The 26,663-nt window shown below is 45.3% G+C and overlaps 1 protein-coding gene and 1 long non-coding RNA gene across 6 annotated transcripts in view; one reads left to right on the top strand and one right to left on the bottom strand.

Moving 5' to 3' along the window:
• Positions 1 to 110: 110 nt before the first annotated feature.
• On the top strand, positions 111 to 26,429 carry LOC140718977 (uncharacterized). The gene is made up of 3 exons (XR_012096842.1): positions 111 to 225; positions 17,421 to 17,514; positions 26,138 to 26,429. It is a non-coding gene; the product is annotated as an uncharacterized lncRNA (long non-coding RNA).
• The window catches only part of LOC140718973 (uncharacterized), a 33,344-nt gene continuing 14,955 nt past the window's right edge, over positions 8,275 to 26,663 (bottom strand). Inside the window, exons 6-8 of one of the 5 annotated variants that reach the window (XM_073033282.1) lie at positions 26,196 to 26,306; positions 10,335 to 10,699; positions 9,272 to 9,345 (exon numbers count right to left, since the gene is read on the bottom strand). In XM_073033282.1, the coding sequence (XP_072889383.1) occupies positions 10,365 to 10,699; positions 26,196 to 26,306 (446 nt within the window). In that variant the 3' untranslated portion in view covers positions 9,272 to 9,345; positions 10,335 to 10,364. Of the gene's footprint in view, positions 9,346 to 9,512; positions 10,700 to 15,092; positions 16,351 to 26,195; positions 26,307 to 26,663 lie in introns of those variants that run through there. The other 4 variants (XM_073033284.1, XM_073033281.1, XM_073033285.1 and 1 more) reach the window with 4 other exon arrangements.

Genomic DNA, 26,663 nt, shown 5'->3' with positions numbered 1-26,663 from the left:
CTCGTCAATGTCCGCCCACGCCGTCAAAACCCCGCCCCTCACGGCGAACTTGGAGCCGCTCTACCCTAAGCTCCGCCCCTCAGCCCGTCGCACTGTTCTCTGGGAGTTGTAGCTTGTCAGGGTGCTGCTGGGAAGTGTAGTTTGTAGCCGGAGCTCCGTCTGCTCCATGAGTCTTCTTCTTCGGTTGTCCATCGAAATCCGATGACGACGTTCGCTCCTTTAACAGTGAGATCTTTGATGACTATACAGTGCTATCCTGGACCCACAAGCTCTATTGCAAGTGGGACACGTGTATGTGGTAGTGATGGCAACCATGGCTCCTTAAGTACAACACAAGTCAGCGACCGTGGCGGCTCTGAGATCCCGCAGCAGGGTCAACCGTTAACATATCATAGAGAATATCATAAAGAACTGTAAGTCTTGGTCAAGATGCGCCCAAACCTGTTGTTCCAGCAGAACCTTGCTTCTGCCTCCACAAAGCGCCGTGCGGCCTGCTGTTTCTAGCAATTTTATCTCAGGTTTCCAGCATCTGCGGGTTTTTATATGTTACAATTGTAACACTTACCCAACAGGCTGGTATATGTCTAGGGGAAAAGGAGATCCAGCCACACACCAACCCACCTCCCGTACACGCAGGTGCTGTGAGAATCGAGTTTATGCCTCGCGCCACTCACCGTATCAACTTCACACCAAATACCGATATGACATACACTTTATAGAATTTACTACCATTAACTAAAGAAGTATTAGGCAATACAATATATATATACAAGGAAAGAAAAAAACAAAAGGCGCCAACTTATCAAAGTTCAGTCAGTGTAGTGCACATCGTAGGAGCTCAATCAACGAATCATCCAACAGCCACGTCATCACCCCTGGGACCAACCCGGTGGTCTTACCAGCGCCCGTCGCAGTGGTCCTACGAGCCGTCCAGCGCCCGTCCACCCTCGTCCGTCTCTCCTGCCGACTCCCTTCACCCCCAAGCCCGCGCAACCCCTCCCCGAAGTTCCCAGCCTCACAAAACAAAATAACATTCCCCATTGATTAACAAATGAATACAATTACCATATCAGCCATTCTAAAGCGAAACAACGGCGAGAGAAACATTTAACAGACAAAGAAACATTCCTACTCGTAACAAACCAAAGAAGCCTTTTTTAGTAACATACACCGGACATTGTACACAATAATTGAAAGTTAAAAGTTTAAATGTATTATCAAAGGTTGAATACAATGTACAACTTTGAGATTCATCGTCACGCAGCACTCACAAAACAAAAACACAATAGAATTCACGATAAACCACACTCAGCAAATATGACCACAGCTCCAAGGTGCAAAAGAGGACAAATCACTCAAATAACAGACAAGAGAAATTCTGCAGATGCTGGAAATCCGACCAATACACACAGAAAGCTGGAGGAACTCAGCAGGCCAGGCAGCATCTGTGGAAAAAAGTACAGTCAACATTTTTGGTCGAAACCCTTTGGCAGGACTGACATTTCGGGACAAAACCCTTTGCTCAAATAGCTTTTCAAAAACACAAGGAACATGAACTGCAGAGTCCCTGAGAATGAGTCCACAGCTGCAAAGCCTGTTCAGTGCTAAGGCAAATGAAGGCAGTTCAGGAACAATGTAATGACCAGTGTACGTAAAAATCTTGTGCTAGCCGCTTTTACATTCATGGGGATAAGTCTGGTAAATTCCTAGCCAATCAGCTGAGGCGTTCCAAAGCCAAACAACATATTACAAAGATCCGGAAGGAGAACGGAGACTTTACATCGGATCATTTAGAAATTAATGACGCATTTAAAAATTTTTATTCTCGGCTTTATTCCTCTGAATCTCTGAATGACAATATCTCTGTGGATCAATTTTTACAGAATCTGAATATCCCCTCACTTTCATCTGATTTCAAAGCCAAACTCAATGCGCCTATATCACCAGAAGAAATATCTTTTGCAATTTCTGCACTGTCCTCAGGGAAATCTCCTGGACCTGATGGGTTCCCTGTGGAATTTTATAAATCATTCTCTTCACTTCTTTCTCCTCAGTTACTTTCAGTATTATCTGACTCGTTTAATTATGGCAAATTGCCACCCTCTTTCAATGAGGCATCTATTATTCTTCTTTTAAAAAAGGGCAAAGACCCAACAGAGTGTTCCTCGTACAGGCCGATCTCTCTGCTCAATGTTGATGTAAAGATCTTAGCTAAAGTGTTGGCTCATAGATTAGAAACCGTTATTCCCTCCATTATCTCTGATGACCAAACAGGCTTTATTAAAAACCGTCTCCCTTTTTTTTAACATTCGGCGTCTATTTAATATTTTATACTCAGTTCCAACTGGGACTCCTGAATGTGTTATCTCCCTTGATGCGGAGAAAGCATTTGACCGTATAGAGTGGAACTACCTTTTTGCAGTCTTAGAAAAATTTGACCTCGGCCAAAGTTTCATCTCTTGGATCCAATTGCTGTACCTGTGTCCTACTGCTTCTGTTCTAACTAATTTTCAGAAATCCCAAGTATTTAATCTTGAACGTGGCACCCATCAGGGATGCCCCTTAAGTCCCTTTCTCTTTGATTTGGCTATAGAACCTCTGGCGATAGCATTTCGAAATTGTCCTGAATTGACTGGGATTTGGAGAGGGGGTGTTGAGCATAAAGTTTCTCTCTATGCTGATGACTTATTACTCTTTCTCTCAAATCCGTCTACATCCTTACCTCTAATGTTTTCACTTCTTGACCAGTTTAGCCAGATCTCTGGCTATAAACTCAACTTACATAAGAGTGAACTTTTCCCAATTAATAAAGAAGCACAAGAACTAATATTTTGTAATCTCCCTTTTAAAGTAGTCCATAATCAATTTACTTATCTTGGAATTACAGTCACAAGGAAGTTTAAAGATCTCTTTCGTGAAAACTTTGTCAATCTTTCATATGCTATAAAACAGAGTCTGGTACAATGGTCACCTCTATCTATGTCCTTGGTAGGTCGTATTAATGTTGTTAAAATGTATGTTCTCCCCAAATTTTTATACTTATTTCAATCTATCCCAATTTTTATTCCTAAATCTTTTTTTGATTCCTTAGACTCTATTATTTTGTCATATCTGTGGCAGAATAAGCGCTCTAGAATTAATAAAATCCACCTCCAAAAATCTAAAAAAGAGGGTGGCATGGCTTTACCTAACTTTCGCTTATATTACTGGGCAGCTAATATACGTTGTGCTGCCTTCTGATCTTTCTTCCACGGTCAACCCGAGTGCCCTAACTGGGTGGCAATGGAGTTGAGCTCCACTAAAGAATTATCTATATCTGCACTTCTTGGCTCTGCACTCCCTAGCAGTCTGCCCAGATCAATAGCTAATCCTCTGGTTAGACACACTTTGCGTATATGGGCTCAGTTCAGGAAATGCTATGGTTTCCAGGGGTTTTCCATTTCTAGCCCTGTCGCACATAATCTTTTTTTTTTACCTACTACGTACAATTCAGCATTCCATGTTTGGTACAGGAAGGGCATTAGACATTTTGAAGATCTCTTCATTGATAATCGCTTCGCTTCTTTTCAGCAGCTCTCCGTTAAGTTCAACCTGCCTAATGCTCACTTTTTCAGATATCTCCAAATCTGACACTTTACTGCTCCTTTAATTCCTAACTTTCCTGAAATGCCTGTGAAAAATGCTATGGACCTATTTCTTTCCATTAATCCACTAGGTAAAGGTTTAATTTCAATTATCCGAGATAAACTAGCAGCCTTACGACGGGCCCCTGTGGATAAAATTAAAATGGCCTGGGAGCAGGATTAAAATATCTCCTTATCCGAGGAGAGCTGGGACTCAGTTCTCAAATCGGTTAACTCAACCTCCCTTTGTGCTCGCCATTGCCTCTTACAGTTTAAGATTGTTCATAGAGCCCATATGTCTAAATCTAAACTATCTCGATTCTACCCTGGCATTAGTCCGCCTTTCTCATCCATATGTACTGGTTCTGTCCTAGCTTGGAGAAATTCTGGAAAGATGTCTTCACTACATTATCGGGTATTCTGAATCAGCATCTAGAACCTAACCCCTTAATTGCTCTGTTCGGTTTTTGGGGCGAGACAGATTTATGTCTGGGTCCGACCAAATGCCGAATACTATCCTTTGCCTCTCTCCTGGCGAGACGCTTGATCCTCCTTAGATGGAGAGATGTTGCCCCGCCCACTCATGCGCAATGGCTTAACGACATTATGGCCTGCTTGGACCTCGAAAAAATTCATTATTCAGTTCTTAATTCGGATCTAAAGTTCCATAAGGTCTGGGGACCTTTTATCGAGTACTTTCATAACCTTCCTCTTGACTAGGGTTTTTTTTTCTTTTTTTTTTCTCTTCTTTTCGGTCCCTTGCTTTCAGCTCCCTTTTTTTTCTGGTAGTAGGCATTATCATCCTCTGTTGCTAAGTGTATTCACAGTCTGGGAGTTTGACTGTCCGGACTTATACTCTTTATACTGTGTGGTGGTTGGTCTGGAGTTGTTGTTTTTTTCATGTGTTGTGGGGCTTGGGAAGGACACTAAGCTCACTTGTCTTTAATTTAGGTGCTTTTTTGTTAAATTCTCTTCCTTTGTAGCCTATTGTTATTGTATGCTTAATCTTGCACTGTATTAATGCTCCTCATTGGGATTTGGGGTTTTTAATTTTGTAAAATGTTTTGAAAAACTAATTTAAAAATTTTTTTTTTTAAAAATCTTGTGCTGTGCAATTGTTTTGCCCAGTGACAACATGTGCGCACTGAATAATTTCTTCAATAAAAACAGTATAATTAAGCCAGTTCTAAAATTTGCAGACAAGTCTTCACAAACTCCATGTTGTCAACACCGTCCGCATCAGAAACCAGAAAAGGAAATGTGATTGTGTAAGACTGTGAAACTAAACATGCCAATGAGGTGGAGGGTGACAATCTTTTGTGCACAGTTTAAACCTTTTTTGGCACTGCGTTACCCAAGACTCCTGCACCTCCCACCGGATGGTAGTAGCAAGAAGAGAAGGAACCGGTCAAACAGGCAGACAGTGCTGAACACCTGTTCCTTTTCCATTCTCTGCTTCATCGATGCTAAATTATGTCTGATGCAGTAACGGAGCCAACCATGGGTTCGTCTTTTGCTGTCAGTCTTGTTGACCTGTAGACCTACGTTCCAGGGTACTCTGTTTCCCCACACAGTCGCCATCCTCCCAGACACTGACAACACTCAATCGACCGGAGCAACTTAGCAGTTTGAGCAGCATCTGAGCGAGGAAGGGAATTGTCGATATTTGGGGAGGGGCAACTCTGCATCTACTCCAAGTTACTGTCGATTCCATGGCTTTGTCCAACCTCCCTCTCAATCCACTGGACTGAATTCTTATAGTGTATTTAATATTTCAGTAATATTGAGAAATATTGTAAATATATTGTTTGATTGCAGAGGTATTTACAAGCATGTTGCCTGGATTGGGCAGCATGCCTTATGAGAATAGGATGAATGAAGTCACTTTTATTATCATTTCGAACATAACTGCTGGTACAGTACATAGTAAAAATGAGACAATGTTTTTTCAGGACCATGATGTTACATGACACAGTACAAAAACTAGACTGAACTACGTAAATAAAAACACAGAAAAAAGAACTACAGTAGACTACAGACCTACCCAGGACTGCATAAAGTGCACAAAACAGTGCAGGCATTACAATAAATAATAAACAGGACAGTAGGGCAGTAAGGTGTCAGTCCAGGCTCTGGGTATTGAGGAGTCTGATAGCTTTGGGGGAAGAAACTGTTACATAGTCTGGTCGTGAGGGCTTGAATGCTTCAGTGCCTTTTCCCAGACGGCAGGAGGGAGAAGAGTTTGTATGAGGGGTGCGTGGGGTCCTTCATAATGCTGTTTGCTTTGCAGATGCAGCATGTAGAGTAAATGTCCGTAATGGCGGGAAGAGAGACCCCGATGATCTTCTCAGCTGACCTCACTATCCGCTGCAGGGTCTTGCGATCCGAGATGGTGCAATTTCCGAACCAGGCAGTAATGCAGCTGCTCAGGATGCTCTCAATACAACCCCTGTAGAATGTGATGAGGATGGGGGGTGGGACATGGACTTTCCTCAGCCTTCGCAGAAAGTAGAGACACTGCTGGTCTTTCTTTGCTATGGAGCTGGTGTTGAGGGACCAGGTGAGATTCTCCGCCAGGTGAACACCAAGAAATTTGGTGCTCTTAACGATCTCTACCGAGGAGCCGTCGATGTTCAGCAGGGAGTGGTCGCTCCGTGCCCTCCTGAAGTCAACAACCATCTCTTTCGTTTTGTTCACATTCAGAGACAGGTTGTTGGCTCTGCACCAGTCCGTTAGCTGCTACACCTCCTCTCTGTAAGCTGAACTTGGCCTTTTCACCTTGAAGCGAAGGAGGATGAGAGGTGATCTGATAGAGGTGTGTAAGATGATGAGAGGCATTGATCATGTGGATAGCCAGAGGCTTTTTCCCAGGGCTGAAATGACTAACACAAGGGGGCATAGTTTTAAGGTGCTTGGAAGTAGGTACAAGGAGGATATCAGATGTAGGGAAATTCTAGGCAGTTTCTAGATTAGGATACATGGTCAGCACAACATTGTGGGCCGAAGGGCCTGTCATGTGCTGTAGATATCTATGTTTCTATGTTTTTTTTATGATTGATTAAGCATTCTTTGTTTGTTTACATAATTCATTATAGGTTATATGTAGAAGTACTGTACGTTAATGGCATACGTCATTATGCCACCAACTCATATGTGAGCGCCTCACTAAAGAAAAACTAAGTAGACATGTTATCCCGCCTCTTGTGCTTTTCTTCTGATTAGTTTCTGGAGATAAGAAACATGACAATTCCATTTGACACTTTCCTGCCCAGCTAACCAGATCATAGGACACAGGAGCAGAATTAGGCAATTCAGCCAAGAGTTGCTGCTCCACCACTTGATTGTGGCTGATTTACTATCACTCCCCTTAACCTTTGACGCCCTTACTAATCAGGCACCTATCAATCTCTGCTTTAAATACCTATACCCAATGACTTGGCCTCCCTGGCCACCTGCGGCAATGAATTCCAGAGGTTTGCCACCCCCCGGCTAAAGAAATTCCTCCTCATCTAAAGGGACATCCTTCCATTCTGAGGCTATGCACTCTGGTCTTGGGCACCCCCCCCCCCCCCGCCATTAATGGAAACATCCTCACCAAGTCCACTCTACCCAGGCCTTTTAAGTATTCGATCGGTTTCAATGAGATCCCATCTCATTCTTCTGAACTCCAGCGAGGCCAGCGTGAATGGAGCTGCAAATGAAATGTCTGTGCACAATCTTACCCATTGTACACCCTCCTCCCTCTCTGTCCCCCCACGGAAAGTTAAGAGCACGTATGTGGGGAAGGATGTACCCAAGTAATAGTTTACAGAACCAAGAGGTGTTTGGTCGTGTTGTAGAGGAAAAAGTAGTGAGGACTAGTAAATAGGATGTGGATTGTGCTAATGTGCTAACAGGGAACCACAGACAAAGCCTCGAAGTAGAGCCGTGGAATGCAGCAGTGAAGTTTCAGGAACTTCATTAATTGTGTTATAGTGTGTACCCTTTCCTTACCTACTGCGTTTAGGGCAGCAGTGAAGGTCCTCCATCTCTGGCGTTGTTCAGGGCTTCCTTCATCGTGTCAGTAGCTTCCTCTCCGTTTCCACTGCTGTCAGTCATGCAAGCCCCAGGTGGAGACTCAGGAATACCGTTGCACTCAGATATAGAAGGATCCTTTGCTGTTCCTGTAACAGTTTTGTTTGGCCGGTCAGGGATGTTAGCCCTGAAATGAACCCCCGAAGTTGGAGGACATGTGCACCCATTGTTGCAATGGAAAATAAGATTTACTGTTAATAATTATTTTACCCTGTAATCAAGATCTATTCAGTTACTTAGTGAAGTCTTCCTGTAGCCACTATTCCGAATGCTCCACCATTCCATCATGACTGATTTATTACCCCTCTCAATCCGATTCTCCCACCTTCTCCCCCATAACCTTTGACATCCTCTATTCTGACGCTGTGCCTTCGGGTCCTAGACTCCCCCAATATAGGAATCATCCTCTCCACAGTCGCCCTATCCTGACCTTTCAGCATTCAATAGGTTTCAATGAAATGCCCCACAAATGAAGGCACCTGGGGGTGTGATGCCTCCTGCAGTAGAGCAGCCACTTATTTGATGATGAGACTCACAAAAGCAACATTTCAGAATCAGGTTTAATAACACTGGCATATGACGTGAAATTCGTTAACTTTGCGGCAGGAGTACAATGCAATACATGATAAATATAGAAAAGGAACTGACTTACAGTAAGTCAGTAAGATAATTGTTTAATTATCTTAAATAATTAAATTAAGTCAATCAAAAACAATTTTTTTTTAAAAAGTGGTGAGTTAGTGTTCATGGGTTCAATGTCCATTCAGAAATCGGATGGCAGAGGGGAAGACACTGTCACTGAATTGCTGAGTGTGTGCCTTCAGGCTTCTGTACCTCCTTCCTGATGGTAACAACGAGAACAGGGTTTTGGAGGACCTTGATGATGGACGCTGCTTTTCCAAGGCACTGCTCCTTGATGATGTCTTGGATACTACAGAGGCTGGTACCCATGATGGAGCTGACTAATTTTACAACTCTCTGTAGCTGACTTCGATCCTGTGCAGTACCTCCCCATACCAGATGTTGATGCAGCCAGTCCAAATGCTCTCCACAGTACATGTGTAGAAGGTTTTTGAGTGTTTTAGTTGACAAACCATATCTCATCAAACCCCTGATGAAATATAGCCACCATCTTGCCTTTATAGCTGAATTGGGATTGGGACCAGGTCAGATCATCAGAGATATTGACAGCCAGGAACTTGAAACAGCTCACTCTCTCCCCTTCTGATCCGTCTGTGAGGATTGGTTAGTGATCCTCATCTTGCCTGTTCTGAAGTTCTCGTTCAGCTCTTTGGTCTTGTTGACCTTGAGTGCGAGGTTCTTGCTGCAACACCACTCAACTAGCTGATATACCTCGCTCCTGTACGCCCTCTCGTCACCATCTGAGATTCACTTAGGCAAGATATTACTAATGGACGTGCCAACACGTTCAGAGTTCAACGAGGGATGTTGGATTAACCTGACCATTTTGTTTAGAATTATTATGTTTGTGATTGTTGATTTCAAACACTGACACAGTTTGATCTATCAGATTGCTGCTATGGTTGGAAATGGTGACACAATTCGAAGCATTCGTGTAGACCAAGCCCAGTCTGGCCATAATGACTCTCCATCATGAAGTTGTGTCTGTGGTAGACCCCATGCAGATCTTTGGAAGCGTAATCAAACCACGTGATAGAAAAATAGAGCCACATCTTACACAATCATCAAAACTCATCAACACCACTCCCTCTTTCTCTCTTCCTCTCCCCTTACTTCCCCCTCCTTCCCTCCCTCCCTGCCTCCCTCACCCTCTCTCCCCTTACCTCTCTCCTTCACACATTCTCCTCACATGCTTGACCAACTGGTACTACAGCTCTTACGTGAATAATTGCAACCTCTATTTTAGCTTCAACTTCAACATTGTCTGAAGCTCAGGCTCCATCTCATCAACTCTGAGCCAAACCTGCTCAAACTGCACGAGCTCACAGATGGATCACAGTGGGTCTCACCAGCCTTAATTCCCATCTTAAAAAAAAACCAATCGTATAATCCTCCCACCACAAACAGTCGAGCACAGCCACAGAATATACAAGGTCATCCCTTTAGACAGCGATGAGGAGGAATTTCTTTAGCCAGAGGTTCACAAGAATTATCCCAGGAATGAAAGGGTTAACGCATGAGGAGCGTTTGATAGGTCTGGGCCTCTACTCGCTGGAGTTTCAAAGAATGATGGCGGACCTTATTTGAACACATCCTCAATAGAGTGGATGTGGAGAGGATATTTCCAATAGTGGGAAAGTTTAGGACTAGAGGGCACAGCCTCAGAATACCAGAACTTCTCTTTAGGACATAGATAAGGAGGGACAGGGTGGTGAACCTGCGGAATTCATTGGCACAGACGGTCGTGGAGCTGAAGTCATTGGGTTTATTTAAAGTGGAGGTTAATAGGTTCTTGATTAGTAAGGGTGTCAAAGGTTATGGAGAGAGGGCCAGAGAATGGCATTGAGAAGGCTAATAAAGCAGCCAGGATCAAATGGTGGAGCAGACTTGATGGGCTGAATGGCCTAATTCTGCTCCTATGCCTTATGGTCTTATATAGTTTCAGTAAGCTTGCAATCTTTCCCCTTCCCTCCGAGAAAGGCTTCGCCTACTAACCAGGGCAGATGGATCCCAGCTGTCTCCTGTTTACAGCGGAGGCAAAGGCTGGTTATAAAACTCCCAGAACGTCTCATCCTTCTTATCGATGCACTCAGCAGTTACTTCACTTTCCACGCTGCTGCCGGTCGCCACTGCCACCTCTGGCTTTGCGACGGGCCGCTTTGCCTTTGGGACGGTTGTCGGCGGCTTTGCAGCGACTTTCTTCGGCGCTTCGGGCTGCCCTGGCTGAGCTGTGGCTGCATGCTGGCGGGTTCGGGAGACGAACTCAGGCCAGTTCCTCGTTAGCTTTGGCTGCTCGTCCAGGTACTGCTGGAGGTTCTTTGACAACCTCTGCTGGGCCAGCAACGTGTCAGTCCGGGCACCTTTAAACAGTAGAGAGGGCAGCGTGACCGAGGAATAGCATCTATCCCTGTCATCGGCCAAGTCGGTTATGTACGTGCAGAACAAAAGCAACAAAGAATTAAACGCTTTTACTGAGTCGTGTCAGCTAAGGTACAAGCTGGGCAACTTTTACAGAGCAACACACACAAAAAGATGGAGGAACTCAGCAGGTCAGGCAGCATCTATGGAGGGGAATAAAGAGTCGACGATTCAGGCCAAGACCCTTCATCGGGACTGGAACGGAAGGGGGAAGAAGCCATAATGGAAGGGGAGGGGAGGGGAAGGAGTGCAAGCTGGAAGGTGCAGGTCTGGGTGAGCACATGGCCCAAGAGTCAGAGGGTAGCAGAGATCACAGATGGGAGCAGAGAGAGAGGGTCCCATCAAAGTGAAGATTTAAACTCCTTCAGAGTAGCCATTCCTCGAACAGACTTCACAGTGAAGCAGCAAACCATTAACCCAAAAGATTTTTACAGCCCCCTCCCTTTCCAGTCCTCAGGAAGGGCTGTCGACTGTTAATTCCCTTCCATCGACACCGCCTGACCTGCTGAGTTCCTGCAGCATTTTGTGCATGGTGCTCCAGCTTTCCAGCGTCTCCTGTGTTTACAGCGCAGCAGCGACAAACCAGGCCCGCCGAGACGAAGACATGCACGCTCAAAAGCCCACAAATAAAGAGAAGGGGCCTTCCGTGTGTAACAGGCACAATCGATACACGCGTGATCCCGCATTCTCGTAATTGATCCATCTGGCAACGTGCTTCCTTACCCAAGCTTTGCCCCCATCGCCACAATGACATGTGGCTCGGAGGACTCTTTGCCCGAGTCAGGAGGTTCTGGGTTCAAGTCCCACTCCAGAGGTTGGAGCTCAGAACTCGGTAGAGAGTCCTGAGGGTGTGCTACATCACCAAGAGGTACTGTTTGTTTCCTGTCTGGCTTAAATCCACACTCTCAAGTAGATGATAAAGTTTGGTCAGGCCCTGTGAAGTAGGACTCCAGGTATGTTTGAAATGTGATCACCATTCCTTCAAGTCTCTACTTTCCCAGAAGTTTATGTACATTTAGCATGTGCGTCCAGAGAACCGTGCCCTCTCCTGGTCGGAAGTCACACCACAACATTTCGCCCCTCCCAACTAATCAATGCACCATTAGCCACCTTAACTGGATTAACCCATCTAGCACCAAGCCGTTGGCCCCCTGGTGAATCACCTGGGCTGGACCCTCCAGCCCCCTGACCTATAAAGGGTGTTACATGTGCCTGGCTCGCTCTCTTTTTGCCATCCTCGAGGGACCACCCTGCTTCACTCCAGGCTGAAGACTGCAGAACGGCGCTGGAGACACGTGGTGAGCCGTGCATTGAATAGGGTTGTGGGAGCGGTTATTGTTGTCCCTGTAGCAGAGAGCCGTGCCTGCCCCTGGTCGAGGGGTGGCAGGTATCGTAGTTACTTTTTCCTTGCTTGTATGTGAACCTGTACCCTGTCACCACACCGTTTTCCCGTGTATTGTACTGCCAACCCGACTTTTCCCATGCTCGTCTATTCTAAGCGCATTTGTGCGAATATTGTAGCCGCTTGTGTTGTTCCCAAGCTTTTCTCCCCTTGTAAATAAAATCCTTATTATCAAAACTGTGGTCCAGAGCCCTTGCCTCTGAGACCCAAAGAATCTGTCTCATTTCCATCACAGCATTGCAAGCCATCGAAAACTTTGACTAACTTCTACAGATGCCCAGTGGAGAGTATCCTGACTGTTTGGTATGGAAACACCAGTGTCCAGGAATGAAGAAGTGTTGGGTGCAGCCCAGTCCATGACAGGCAAAGCCCTCCCCACCACTGAGCACATCTACAAGGAGCACTGCAACAAGAAAGCAGCCTCCATCATCAAGGACCCCCACCATCCAGGCCATGCTGTCAGCTCACTGCTGCCCTCGGGCAAGAGGTACAGGAACCCTCGGTTTCCACATGACCGGGTTCAAGAACAGTTAGTACCCTTCGTAGCTTCAAGATTCGGGGGAGCAGATTTAGGACGGAGATGAGGAGGAACTGTTTTTCCCAAAGGGTGGTGAATCTGTGGAATTCTCTGCCCAATGAAGCAGTGGAGGCTACTTCAGTAAACATATTTAAGACAAGGTTGGATAGATTTTTGCATTGTAGGGGAATTAAGGGTTGTGGAGAAAAGGCAGGTGGAGATGAGTCCGTGGTCAGATCAGCCATGACCTTATTGAATGGCGGAGCAGACTCGACAGGCCAGATAGTCGACTCCTGCTCCTATTCGAACCGGCTCACAAAGTGGCGCGCGGCGGCATTGAGGCCGGTCCCAAAGAGGGCGCCAAGCCTGCTTCACCAGCAAGGGGAAAATCCCGCGCGCGGGACGGGACTGTGAATACGCGCCCCCTACAGCATTCCCGCCCAGGGAGGGCGCAATCAGGAAGGCTTTAAAGTGAGGCCGCGAAGTTTGAATAAACCTCTTTTGTAACTGCAGCTCACCGACTCCGTGTCGTTATTGCAGCGCTGCGTGTAGCACACCGCTGCAATAGTACATATATGTCACCCAATACAACCCTGAGACTAATTTTCTCACAGGCATTCACATACACGATAGAATCAATGAAAGACTGCACCCAACAGGACGGACAAACAATGTGCAAAAGACAACAAACTGTGCAAATACCAAAAGAAAGGGAAAAAAATGGAATAATAATAAATAAGCAATAAATATAAAGAACATGAGATGAAGAGTCCTTGACAGTGTATAGTTATTTTTTATCATAACTTCTACTTTATTTCTTTATTCTCCTGTAAGTGCCTGAAAGAAAATGAATCTGTATATGGTGACAAATACACATTTTGATAATACATTTACTTTGACTTTAGTTTGATCCGGACAGCAGCACAGATCGAGTCAGAGCACAGAATCAGGCCCTTTGGGCCTACTCTTCCGTGCTGACCAAGGGGAACTAGCCCATCTCTCTACTTTTGGCCCATATCAATTCCTGCCCTATTCCGCAGATGACACAAGGGGTGGTAGTGTTGAGCATAGTGTAGAAGGTTGTCGTAGGTTACAGCGGGTCGTTAACAGGGTGCAGAGCTGGGCTGAGACATGGCAGGTGGAGTTCAGCCCAGAGAACTGTAAAGTATCACTGAGTTAATGACGAGATGATCAGCAGCGTGGAGGATCTTGAGCTCCATGTCCATAGATCCGTCAGAGTTGCCCCACAAGCTGATGAAGGTGTCAGTAAGGAGTATGGTGTATTGGCCCTCATTAGTTGGGCGAAGGAGTTCATAAGCTGCGAGGTAATGTTGCAGCTCTATAAAACTCTACGGGTACAAGCCTTCCCCCCATGAGGACACCTTCGAAAGTTCACTAATTCCTCTCCAGGCCTCGTGGTGCATGGGGCGACAACCTCACCATTTCTTCAGCATTTGCCTGTGTTTTTTTTTTATGAGGCCAAGTTGTTAGCTCGACGCTCAACCCAGCACGTGTGGAAAGCGTGCAAGAAGCTGGCGGGATTCGAACCCGGGACCACTCGCCTCGAAGTCTAGTGCTGATGCCACCACACCACCTGCGACACATCTTCTGAACAATGAACCCACGAACACTACTTCACTATTTTGTTTGCTCTCTTTCACAACTTATTTCAACTTTTGTACATTTTTTATCATTTATAGTACAGTATACTCTATGCACTTTTACATAAAGTATATTTTATTGTCCCGCTGCGGCAAAACAACAAATTTCACGACATTTGTCAGTGATAATAAACCTGATTCTGATTCTGAATACTCCAAGTGGGAAGGGTTAGGCTAGGGCCAAATTAGTGAGTTGCTTGGCAACTCAAAAGAACAGAGGGCCTGTTCTGCGCTGTATCTCGAAATAAAATTTAAAAAATATAAATAAAATTAAAATGTGGTGTAACAATAGGGTTTTCTGGAGTTGGAACTTTATCTCGAGGCTCTTGAACTCAGTCTGATGACTAATGAAGGCCAAGACACCGTACCACCCTGGCAACTTGCATGGCCTCTTTGAGGGATCTGTAGACTTTGGATAAATAGTGCAAAAAAGAGAGGAGAAAAAATAGTGTTCATGGGTCCATTCAGAAATCTGATGCTGGAGGGGAGACAGCTGGTCCTGAATCATTAAGTGTGTGCTTTCAGGTTCCATACCTCCTCGACGGTAGCAATGAGAAGAGGGCATGTACTGGGTGATGGGAGGATCACTAATGGTGGACGTATCTCTTAGCGGCATCGCCTTTTGAGGGTGTCCTCATTGCTAGAGAGGCTAGTGCCCAATGATGGAACTGGCGAGTTTACAACTTCCTGCAGCTTTTTCTGACCCTGTGAATTGATCCCACCCCCCCACACCCCATACTAGAAGGTGATGCAACCAGTCAGAAAGCTCTCCACGGTACATCTGTAGAAATTTGCGAGTGTTCTTGGTGAGAGACCAGATCTCAAGCTCCTCACGAAATATAGCCCCACTGCCTTTGTAATTGCATTGATAGACCGTCATTGACGTTGTCAGCCAGGAACTTGAAACTGCTCACCCTCAATACTTCTGATCCCTCGATGAGGACTGGTGTGTGTGTTCCCTCAGCTTCGCCTTCCTGAAGTCCACAATCAATCCCTCGGTCTTACTGACGTAAAGTACAAAGTTATTGCAACCACCACTCAACCAGATGATCTATCTCCCTCCCGTTTGCCTCCTCCTAAAAATTCAAAACCTCTTCTTGGAACAGAGAAGAAATTTAGCCAGAAGACGTGGTGAGCTTTTGGAACACTTCCCTGAGCTGCTTTACATTTAAAGGCAAAACCACTGATTTTTAGATACTGGGGCAGTGATGGCTATTACAGCTCAGGGTGTCAGCGTTCAATTCTGAGTAAGCAAGTTTGTATGATCCTTCTGTAGACCAAAGATGTACCGGTTAGTAGGTTAATTGGTCATTGTAAATTGTCCTGTGATTAGGCTAGGGTTAAATTGATAGGTTGATACCGTGAAATTGAAAGGCCTATTCCGTGCTGTATCTCTAAATAAATAATTTTTTAGAATATATAATCTGATTGTGTCTCCAGCGATATTCTTTCCACTCGTCTTTGTCTATGTATAGCTTTTCATAAACTTATTTTGTATTTCTATTTTTCTGCAAATGCCTGCAAGATGCTAAATGTCAAGGTAGTGTGTGGTAGCAATAATGTCCTTTGATTATAAAGTCTTAGGCCGAGGACACAGCCTCAGAATAGAAGGACGTCTCTTTAGAACAGAAACCAAGAATAATTTATTTAGCCTGAGGGTAGTGAATCTGTGGAATTCATTGCCACAAATGCCAAAGTTATAGGGTGTATTTAAACTGGAGGTTAATAGGTGCTCTATTAGTAAGGGCAAAGGTTACAGGGAGCAGACAGGGAGAAAGGGAGACAGAGGGGAAATGATTTAGATGTGATGGAATGGAGAAGAAGACTCAATGAGCCAAATAGCCTAATTCTGCTCCAATGTCTTATAAATTTACTTTGAACTAAAGACAAGAGAGTGATTTTATTTCACTGCTTTACATCCTCAATCGCTCTAGGAATTCTCCGCTCTTTTCTCCAGCTCCCCTAACGCTTTCTTGACTCTCTGGTGAAAGATGTTCATCTGAACCCAGTGACCTAAAAGACGACAGACAACTTTGCTAATATCAGGGCGCAAGCTCGGCATCAAATCATCTTATCCTAATTTAACAACCAGCCCCCCCGGTTACGTGAGGGTTCTGTTTCGGAGGTTGTTCCCCCATGAGCCAATTGCTTTGCAAGTTAGAAATTTTCTAGAGCTACCTATATTGTACTGCCCTGTACACACTTGTTGTAATCATTCATCGCATTGAATAAATAACACTACTCGTAATTAAGTGATACAAGAGACTGCAGATGCAGAAATCCAGAATGTCAGACAGAGCACTGGAAGAATTCGACTGTCCATTTCCTTCCACAGATGCTGCCTGACCTGCCGAGTTTCTCCAGCACTTTGTGTGTTGCTGCCCAATTCAGCTAATTGGATTTATGCCTTGCTGAATACCATTAAAAATGTTTATTTTTATTATTACTAGATTGAAAAAAGTACAGAATTTGTGTGAAGTCTGGTTCCCATAAGTCCAGGCCGTTCATTACCCAGCGAGCCATTTCCATCAAGGACGTATAGTATGTACAGAAAAGGGTCAGTAACATCGTGAAGGATCCCACCACCCTGCTCGTGGACTAGTTGTCCCACTCCCATCAGGGACGAGGCTATGTAGCATCCATGCCAGGACCACCAGAGCTCAGAGTTGTATATGGTGACATATATATACCTTGATAATAAATTTACTTTGTCCTTCAAAAAACAGTAACTTTCCCCAAACAGCAAGGCTGACCAACACCACCACCCACTAACTCCACCACTACTTGATGATTTTCCATCAGTCACCTTGGGTACAGCCTTGTGTCACTTTATGGACATACAATCCGTGGATACAAGCTACCTTACGTATTTATACAACCCTGAAATTATGGGCATTCATGGTAAATCCAAGAAACACGATAGGATCAATGAAAGACTGCACCCATGAGGACGGACAATCAACTGATGTGCAAAAGACAACAAACTGTGCAAATACAAAAGAAAAAGAGAGAAATAACAAGAAATAAATAAACAATGAATATTGAGAACATTAGATAAAGAGTTATTGAAATTGACTCCACAGGTTCGGTGATGGGCTGAGTGAAGTTGAGTGAAGTTAATCCCACTGGTTCAAGAGCCTGATGATTGAGGGGTAATGACGGTTCCTGAACCTGATGGTGAGTCCTGAGGCTCCTGTACCTTCTTCATGATGACAGAAGTGAAAAGAGAACGTGGCCTGGGCGGTGGGGGTCCCTGATGATAGACGCTGCTTCCCTGTGACGACACTTCCTGTAGATGTTCCCAATGGTGGGAAGGACTTTACCTGTGATGGACTGGGCTCTATCCACTACATTTTGTAGGACTTTGCGTTCAAAGGCATTGGTGTTTCCAGACCAGGCCATGATGCAACCAGTCAATACACTCTCCACCACACATCCATAGAAGTTTGTCAAAGTTTTAGATGTCATGCCAAATCTCCGCAAACTCCTAAGGAAGTAGACACGCTGATGTGCTTTCTCCGTAATTGCTCGAACATCCTCTTAAGTGATAACACCGAGGAATTTAAAGCTGCTGACCCTCTCCACCTCTGATGAGGACTGGCTTGTGGACCTCTGGTTTCCTCTTCCTGAAGTCAGTAATCAGCTCCTTGGTTTTGCCGACATTGAGTGAGTGGTTGTTGTGGCACCACTCAGTCAGATTTTCAATCTCCCTGACACTTTCTGTAGATACGCCCTGCTGCCTCTTCCTTACTTCCCTTCACGCAGTGCAGAATGCTTACACCTCTAAGGAAGGATATTCGGCCCATCAGATCTTTGCTGAAATGATCTTTTCCCCTACAGGGTCTGATCTGATGCTCTGGAATCTCCTCTTCTTTTCCCCTACATGGGATTTAAGTTGGCGTGGAAAAGATCCTGGTGAGGTTGTAAGTCCTGCACCTTGGAGGCCCCTCACCCTGTCTGATCCCCTCACCCCACCCCTCATGATAGAGGAGACCAGACGTCTGTCCTTAAGGAGGGAGGAAAATCAAGAGGAGATCTGTGATTGGGGGAACTGATTAAATAGTAAAATGTTCGAGATATAGGGTCTTGACCCTCCCTCTGCCTCCACGGAAGCAGCTCGACTTTGAGTCTCTCCTATAGTTCGCAGCACATGCCAGCTTTACCATCAGGCGGCAAAGCAGCATGGTGGTTAGCACAACGATTTACAGCAGCCAGATTGGGGTTCAATGGATATTGGGTGCAAGGTGAATAGGGAGTTAACATTGGCATGTGGCAAAGGTAATGTCGCAGTAGTTATGGGGGATTTCAACATACAGGTGAACTGGGAGAATCAGGTTGGTGCTGGACCACAGGATAGGGAGTTTGTAGAGTACCTACAGGATGCATTCTTGGAACAGTTTGTACGAGAGCCGACCAGGGACAAGACTATTCTGGATTTAGTGTTATGTAATGAACAGGATTTGATAAGCAATCTTGCAGTAAAGGAGCCATTAGGAGGTAGTGATCATAATATGATAAGTTTTTATCTGCAATTTGAGAAGGATAAGGGCAGCTAGGAGGTGTCAGTGTTGCAGTTGAACAAAGGAGACTATGGAGCCTTGAGGGAGGAGCTGGCCAAAGTTGACTGGACGGATAGCCTAGCAGAAAAGACAGTGGAACAGCAATGGCAGGTATTCTTGGGAATAATGCACAAGATGCAAAATCAGTTCATCCCCCAGAGAAGGAAGGATTCAAAGGGGGGAAAGGGGCCACAGTGGTTGACAAAGGAAGTCAGAGATTGCATAGCATTAAAAAAAAGGAAGTATGACAGAGCTAAGGTGAGTGGGAGGACAGATGATTGGGAAGTTTTTAAGGAACAACAGAACTTAACTAAAAAGACAATACAGGGAGAAAAAATGAGGTACGAACGCAAGCTAGCCAGGAATATAAAGGAAGATAGCAAAAGCTTTTTTTAGGTATGTGAAGAGAAAGAAGATAGTTAAGAACAATGTTGGGCCCTTGAAGAATGAATTGGGTGAAATTGTTATGGGAAACAGAGAAATGGCAGAAGAATTTAATGAGTACTTTAGATCTGTTTTCACTAAGGAAGACACAAGCAATCTCCCAGATGTTTGGATGGGCCAAGGACATAGGGTAACAGAGGAAATGAAACAGATTGACATTAGGAAGGAAACGGTGATGAGAAGACTGATGGGACTGAAGGCTGACAAATCCCCAGGTCCAGATGGTCTGCATCCTAAGGTACTAAAGGAGGTGGCTCTGGAAATTACGGATGCATTGGTAATCATTTTCCAATGTTCCTTAGATTCAGGATCAGTTCCCGAGGATTGGAGAATGGCTAATGTTATCCCACTTTTTAAGAAAGGAGGGAGGGAGAAAACAGAGAACTATCGACCTGTCAGCCTGACATCGGTGGTGGGGAAGATGCTAGAGTCCATTATTAAGGATGAAATAGTGGCATATCTAGATAGCAGTGATAGGATTGGGCCGAGCCAGCATGGATTTACCAAGGGTAAATCATGTTTGACTAATCTGTTGGAGTTTTTCGAGGATGTAACCAGGAAGTTAGACAGGGGAGATCCAGTGGATGTAGTGTACCTCGATTTTTGGAAGGCATTTGATAAGGTCCCACATAGGAGATTGGGTGGGTAAAATCAAAGCTCAGGGCATCGGGGGGAAGACATTGACATGGATAGAAAACTGGTTGGCAGATAGAAAGCAAAGGGTAGCGGTGAATGGGTGTTTCTCGGAATGGCAGGTGGTGACTAGTGGGGTGCCACAGGGCTCGGTATTGGGACCACAGCTGTTTACGATTTACGTCAACGATTTGGATGAAGGCATTGAAAATAACATCAGCAAATTTGCTGATGATACTAAGCTGGGTGGCAGTGTGACATGTGATGAGGATGTTAGGAGAATTCAGGGTGACTTGGATAGGCTGGGTGAGTGGGCAGATACTTGGCAGATGACATTTAATGTGAATAAGTGTGAGGTTATCCACTTTGGGAGTAAGAACAGGAAGGCAGATTATTATCTGAACGGTGTAGAGTTAGGTAAGGGAGAAATACAAAGAGATCTAGGAGTCCTTGTTCATCAGTCACTGAAGGTGAATGAGCAAGTGCAGCAGGCAGTGAAGAAGGCTAATGGAATGTTGGCCTTTATTACAAAGGGAATTGAGTACAAGAGCAAGGAAATCCTCTTGCATTTGTACAGAGCCCTGGTGAGACCACACCTGGAGTATTGTGTACAGTTTTGGTCTCCAGGGTTAAGGAAGGACATCCTGGCTGTAGAGGAAGTGCAGCGTAGATTCACGAGGTTAATTCCTGGGATGTCTGGACTGTCTTACGCAGAGAGGTTAGAGAGACTAGGCTTGTATACGCTGGAATTAAGGAGATTGAGAGGGGATCTGATTGCAACATATAAGATTATTAAGGGATTGGACAAGATAGAGGCAGGAAATATGTTCCAGATGCTGGGAGAGTCCAGTAACAGAGGGCATGGTTTGAGAATAAGGGGTAGGTCATTTAGGACAGAGTTAAGGAAAAACTTCTTCTCCCAGAGAGTTGTGGGGGTCTGGAATGCACTGCCTCGGAAGGCAGTGGAGGCCAATTCTCTGGATGCTTTCAAGAAGGAGCTAGATAGGTATCTTATGGATAGGGGAATCAAGGGATATGGGGACAAGGCAGGAACCGGGTATTGATAGTAGTTGATCAGCCATGATCTCAAAATGGCGGTGCAGGCTCGAAGGGCCGAATGGTCTACTTCTGCACCTACTGTCTATTGTCTAATTCCTGCTGGTGTCTCCAAGGACACCCATGACCATGTGGGTTTCCTCTGGGTTCTCCGGTTTCATCCCACATTCCAAAGACGTATGGGTTAGTAAGTTGTGGGCATGCTATGACACTTGCAGGCTGCCCCCCTACATAATCCTTGGTGAGCAAACACGAGGAAATCTGCAGTTGCTGGAAATTCGAACAACAACACACACAAAATGCTGGTGGAACACAGCAGGCCAGGCAGCATCTATAGGGAGAAGTGCCGTCGACGTTTCGGGCTGAGACCCTTCGTCAGGACTAACTGAAAGGAAAGATAGTAAGAGATTTGAAAGTAGTGGGGGGAGGGGGAAATGCGAAATGATAGGAGAAGACCAGAGGGGATGGGATGAAGCTAAGAGCTGGAAAGGTGATTGGCGAAAGTGATACAGAGCTGGAGAAGGGAAAGGATCATGGGATGGGAGGCCTCAGGAGAAAGAAAGGGGGGGGGGGAGCACCAGAGGGAGATGGAGAACAGGCAAACAACTAAATATGTCAGGGATGGGGTAAGAAGGGGAGGAGAGGCATTAACGGAAGTTAGAGAAGTCAATGTTCATGCCATCGGAGGCTACCCAGCCGGTATATAAGGTGTTGTTCCTCCAACCTGAGTTTGGATTCATTTTGACAATAGAGGAGGCCATGGATAGACATATCAGAATGGGAATGGGACGTGGAATTAAAATGTGTGGCCACTGGGAGATCCTGCTTTTTCTGGTGGACCGAGCGTAGGTGTTCAGCAAAACGGTCTTTGACTTCTGTAACTTCCGTTAATGCCCCTCCTCCCCTTCTTACCCCATCCCTGACATATTTAGTTGTTTGCCTGTTCTCCATCTCCCTCTGGTGCTCCCCCCCCCCCCCCCACTTTCTTTCTCCCGAGGCCTCCCGTCCCATGATCCTTTCCCTCCTCCAGCTCTGTATCACTTTTTCCAATCACCTTTCCAGCTCTTAGCTTCATCCCATCCCCTCCGGTCTTCTCCTATCATTTCGCATTTCCCCCTCCCCCCACTACTTTCAAATCTCTTACTATCTTTCTCTTCAGTTAGTCCTGACAAAGGGTCTCGGCCCGAAACGTCGACAGCGCTTCTCCCTATAGATGCTGCCTGGCCTGCTGCGTTCCACCAGCATTTTGTGTGTGTTAATCCTTGTTGATCTGATTTGACACAAATTACACATTTCGCTGTATGTATGACGGATAAAGCCAATCTCATCTCATCTACAGCCTTGTACCTCTGCTCTAGCTACTAGTGTCCACTAGAGGGAGCAAAGAGTGCACGGTGTCCAGAACACATTTCTCGCTCTTTTAATTTTCAGTTCACTTTACTGCTGAGTTCCTCTAGCACTTTGCATAGCAGTTTGTTTATTTGTTTGTTTTTGTTGATTTATTTATGTGTCTATTTATGAGAGAGAAAAAGAAAGAAAACGAGAAAGAGAAAGAAAAAAGAAAGAGAAAGAAAAAGAAACAGAAAGAAAAAAGAAAGAGAAACAAAAAGAGAAAGAAAGAAAAAGAGAAAGAGAAAGAGAGAAAGAAAGAGAAAGAAAGAAATAGAAAGAGAAAGAAACAGAGAGAGAGAACACACACTAATTTTAAACATATAAGACATAAGATTGATTGTGTGTCCATAAAGTGACACTAGGCTGTACATAGTGACTGAGTATAGCAATAGAGTGAGGTGGAGGATATATGCGTGCTGATGGCTTGGAGCAGGGGACAGGGATTAAGATTTCTGGATCACTGGGACCTCCTTTGGGGCAGGATTGACCTGTACAAAAAGGACGGGTTGCACTTGAATCCCGGGGGACCAATATCCTGGCGCAGGATATTGGGGAGAGTTTAAATTAGAATTGTTGGGGGGTGAGAACTGAACTGAAGAGACTGGGGAAGAGGAGGTTGGTTCACAACTAGAGAAAGCTTGTAGACAGTGTGAGAGGGAGGATAGGCAGGTGATAGAGAAGGGACGCACTCAGACCAATGGGTTGAGATGTGTCTATTTAAATGCAAGGAGTATTATGAACAAAGTGGATGAGCTTGGAGCATGGATCAGTACTTGGAGATACGACGTGGTGGCCATTACAGAGACTTGGATGGCTTAGGGGCAGGAATGCTTACTTTGAGTGCCAGGCTTTAGATGTTTCAGAAAGGACAGGGAGGGAGGCAAAAGAGGTGGGGGTGTGGCACTGTTGATCAGAGATAGTGTCACGGCTGCAGAAAAGGAGGATGTCATGGAGAGATTGTCTACGGAGTCTCTGTGGGTGGAGATTAGGAACAGGAAGTGGTCAATAACTCTACTGGGTGTTTTTATAGACCACCCAATAGTAACAGGGACATCGAGGAGCAGATAGGGAGACAGGTTCTGCAAAGGTGTAATAATAACAGGGTTGTCATTGTGGGAGATTTTAATTTCCCAAATATTGATTGGCATCCCCCTAGAGCGAGGGGTTTAGATGGGGTGGAGTTTGTTAGGTGTGTTCAGGAAGGTTTCTTGACACAATATGTAGATAAGCCTACAAGAGGAGAGGCTGTACATGATCTGGTATTGGGAAATGAACCTGGTCAGGTGTCAGATCTCTCAGTGGGAGAGCATTTTGGAGATAGTGATCACAATTCTATCTCCTTTACCATAGCATTGGAGAGGGATAGGAACAGACAAGTTAGGAAAGTGTTTAATTGGAGTAAGGGGAAATATGAGGCCATCAGGCAGGGCCTTGGAACATAAATTGGGAACAGATGTTCTCAGGGAAACGTACGGAAGAAATGTGGCAAATGTTTAGGGGATATTTGTGTGGAGTACTGCATAGGTATGTTCCAATGAGACAGGGAAAGGATGGTAGGGTACAGGAACCGTGGTGTACAAAGACTGTTGTAAATCTAGTCAAGAAGAAAAGAAGAGTTTACGAAAGGTTCAGAAAACTAGGCAATGATAGGGATCTAGAAGATTATAAGGCTAGCAGGAAGGAGCTTAAGAAAGAAATTAGGAGAGTCAGAAGGGGCCATGAGAAGGCCTTGGCGGACAGGATTAAGGAAGACCCCATGGCATTCTACAAGTACGTAAAGAGCAAGAGGATAAGACATGAGAGAATAGGATCAATTAAGTGAGACAGTGGAAAAGTGTGTATGGAACCGGAGGAGATAGCAGAGGTACTTAATATGTACTTTGCTTCAGTATTCACTATGGAAAAGGATCTTGGCAATTGTAGGGATGACTTACAGTGGACTGAAAAGCTTGAGCATGTAGATATTAAGAAAGAGGATGTGCTGGAGCTTTTGGAAAGCATCAAGTTAGATAATCACCGAGACTGGACGAGATGTACCCCAGGCTACTGTGGGAGGAGAGGAAGGAGATTGCTGAGCCTCTGGCGATGATCTTTGCATCATCAACGGGGACAGGAGACATTCCGGAGGATTGGAGGGTTGCGGATGTGGATCCATTATTCAAGAAAGGGAGTAGAGATAGCCCAGGAAATTATAGACCAGTGAGTCTTAGTTCAGTGGTTGGTAAGTTGATGGAGAAGATCCCAAGAGGCAGGATTTATGATTTGGTGAGGCATAATATGATTAGGAATAGTCAGCATGGCTTTGTGAAAAGCAGGTTGTGCCTTATGAGCCTGATTGAATTTTTTGAGGGTGTGACTAAACACATTGATGAAGGTAGAGCAGTAGATGTATATGGATTTCAGCAAGGCATTTGACAAGGTACCCCATGCAAGGCTTATTGAGAAAGTAAGGAGGCATGGGATCCAAGGGGACATTGCTTTGTGGATCCAGAACTGGCTTGCCCACAGAAGGCAACAAATTGTTATAGACAGGTCATATTCTGCATGAGGTCAGTCACCAGTGGTGTGCCTCAGAAATCTGTTCTGGGACCCCCACTCTTCGTGATTTTTATAAATGACCTGGATGAAGAAGTGGAGGGATGGCTTAGTAAATTTGCTGATGACACAAAGGTTGGAGGTGTTGTGGATAGTGTGGAGGGCTGTCAGAGGTTACAGAGGGATATTGATAGGATGCAAAACTGGGCTGAGAAGTGGCAGATGGCGTTCAACCCAGATAAGTGTGAGGTGGTTCATTTTGGTAGGTCAGATATGATGGCAGAATATAGTATTAATGGTAAGAATCTTGGCAGTGTGGAGGATCAGAGGCATCTTGGGGTCCAAGTCCATAAGACACTCAAAACTGCTGGGCAGGTTGACTCTGTGGTTAAGAAGGCATACGGTGTATTGGCCTTCATCAATTGTGGGATGGAGCTTAGCAGCCGAGAGGTAATGTTGCAGCTATATGGGACCCTGGTCAGACCACACTTGGAGTACTGTGCTCATTTCTGGTCGCCTCACTATAGGAAGGATGTAGAAACCATAGAAAGGGTGCAGAGGAGATTTACAAGGATGTTGCCTGGATTGGGGAGAATAGGTTGAAGCGGCGGAGGATGAGAGGTGACCTGATAGACTGTATAAGATGATGAGAGGCATTGATTGTGTGGATCGTCAGAGGCTTTTTCCCCAGGGCTGAAATGTCTAGCATGAGAGGGCAGAGTTTTAAGGTGCTTGGAAATAGGTACAGAGGAGATGCCAGGGGTAAGTTTTTTTGTTAAACACAGAGAGTGGTGAGTGCATGGAATAGGCTGCCAGCGACGGTGGTGGAGGCGGATACAATAGGGGCTTTTAAGAGACTTGTGGATAGGTTCATGGTGCTCAGAATAATAGAGGGCTATGGGTAATTCTAGGTAATTTCTAAGCTAAGGACACGTTCAGCACAGCTTTGTGGGCTGAAGGGCCTGTATTGTGCTGTAGGTTTTCTATGTTTCTATAAGGTGACTGACAGGAAATAATAAAGTATTGGTGGGGTTAGAGGGTGGAGGTGAAGATCGGGAGCTGAAAATAACTGGTGCCTTTAATTGGCTTCAGGAGGGAATGGAGGAATTCTCATTGACAAGGAGAAAAGATAATTTCACCCTCCCCCTCACCCTATCAGCTTTTCTGTGTCCATTCCTCAGAGGGGTAACAAGCCAGGAGAGACACACGGACGGCAAGCAATATGAGGTCACACCGTACCAAGATCATCCGTTGTCCTGCCATGCCAGTGTTCCGGATCTCGTCTGAAGCGGTCCACCACATCCTTCGTGTAAGTGGACTGCACCTCGCTTTTCCATCGGCTCGAGAGACCTAACGTCACAACAATAGAGCACCCACCCATCAGAGTCCGCTCCGTCCCAAAGAATGAATTAACGCACGGTAGAGCCTCCTTGCAAAAACAACAGCTTGAGCAATTCAGTATTTCAGGGGAGCCTGAGGGGCAACTTCTTCAGCCAGTGGGGGGGGGGGGGGGGGGGGGGGCGGTGCGGACCAAGCTGCCAGCGCAAGTGGTAGGCGCGAGTCCGATTTCAGGATTTAAGAGAAGTTTGGATCGGTACATGGATGGGAGGGGTATGGGGAGCTGTGGTCCCGGTGCAGGTCAATGGGAGTAGGCAGAATAATAGTAGACACAGACTAGAGGGGCCGATGGGCCTGTTTCTGCACTGT

This window comes from Hemitrygon akajei, chromosome 31 (assembly GCF_048418815.1).
Source record: "Hemitrygon akajei chromosome 31, sHemAka1.3, whole genome shotgun sequence".
NCBI classification, from domain to species: domain Eukaryota; kingdom Metazoa; phylum Chordata; class Chondrichthyes; order Myliobatiformes; family Dasyatidae; genus Hemitrygon; species Hemitrygon akajei.
This window is presented reverse-complemented; position numbering and strand designations above follow the sequence as displayed.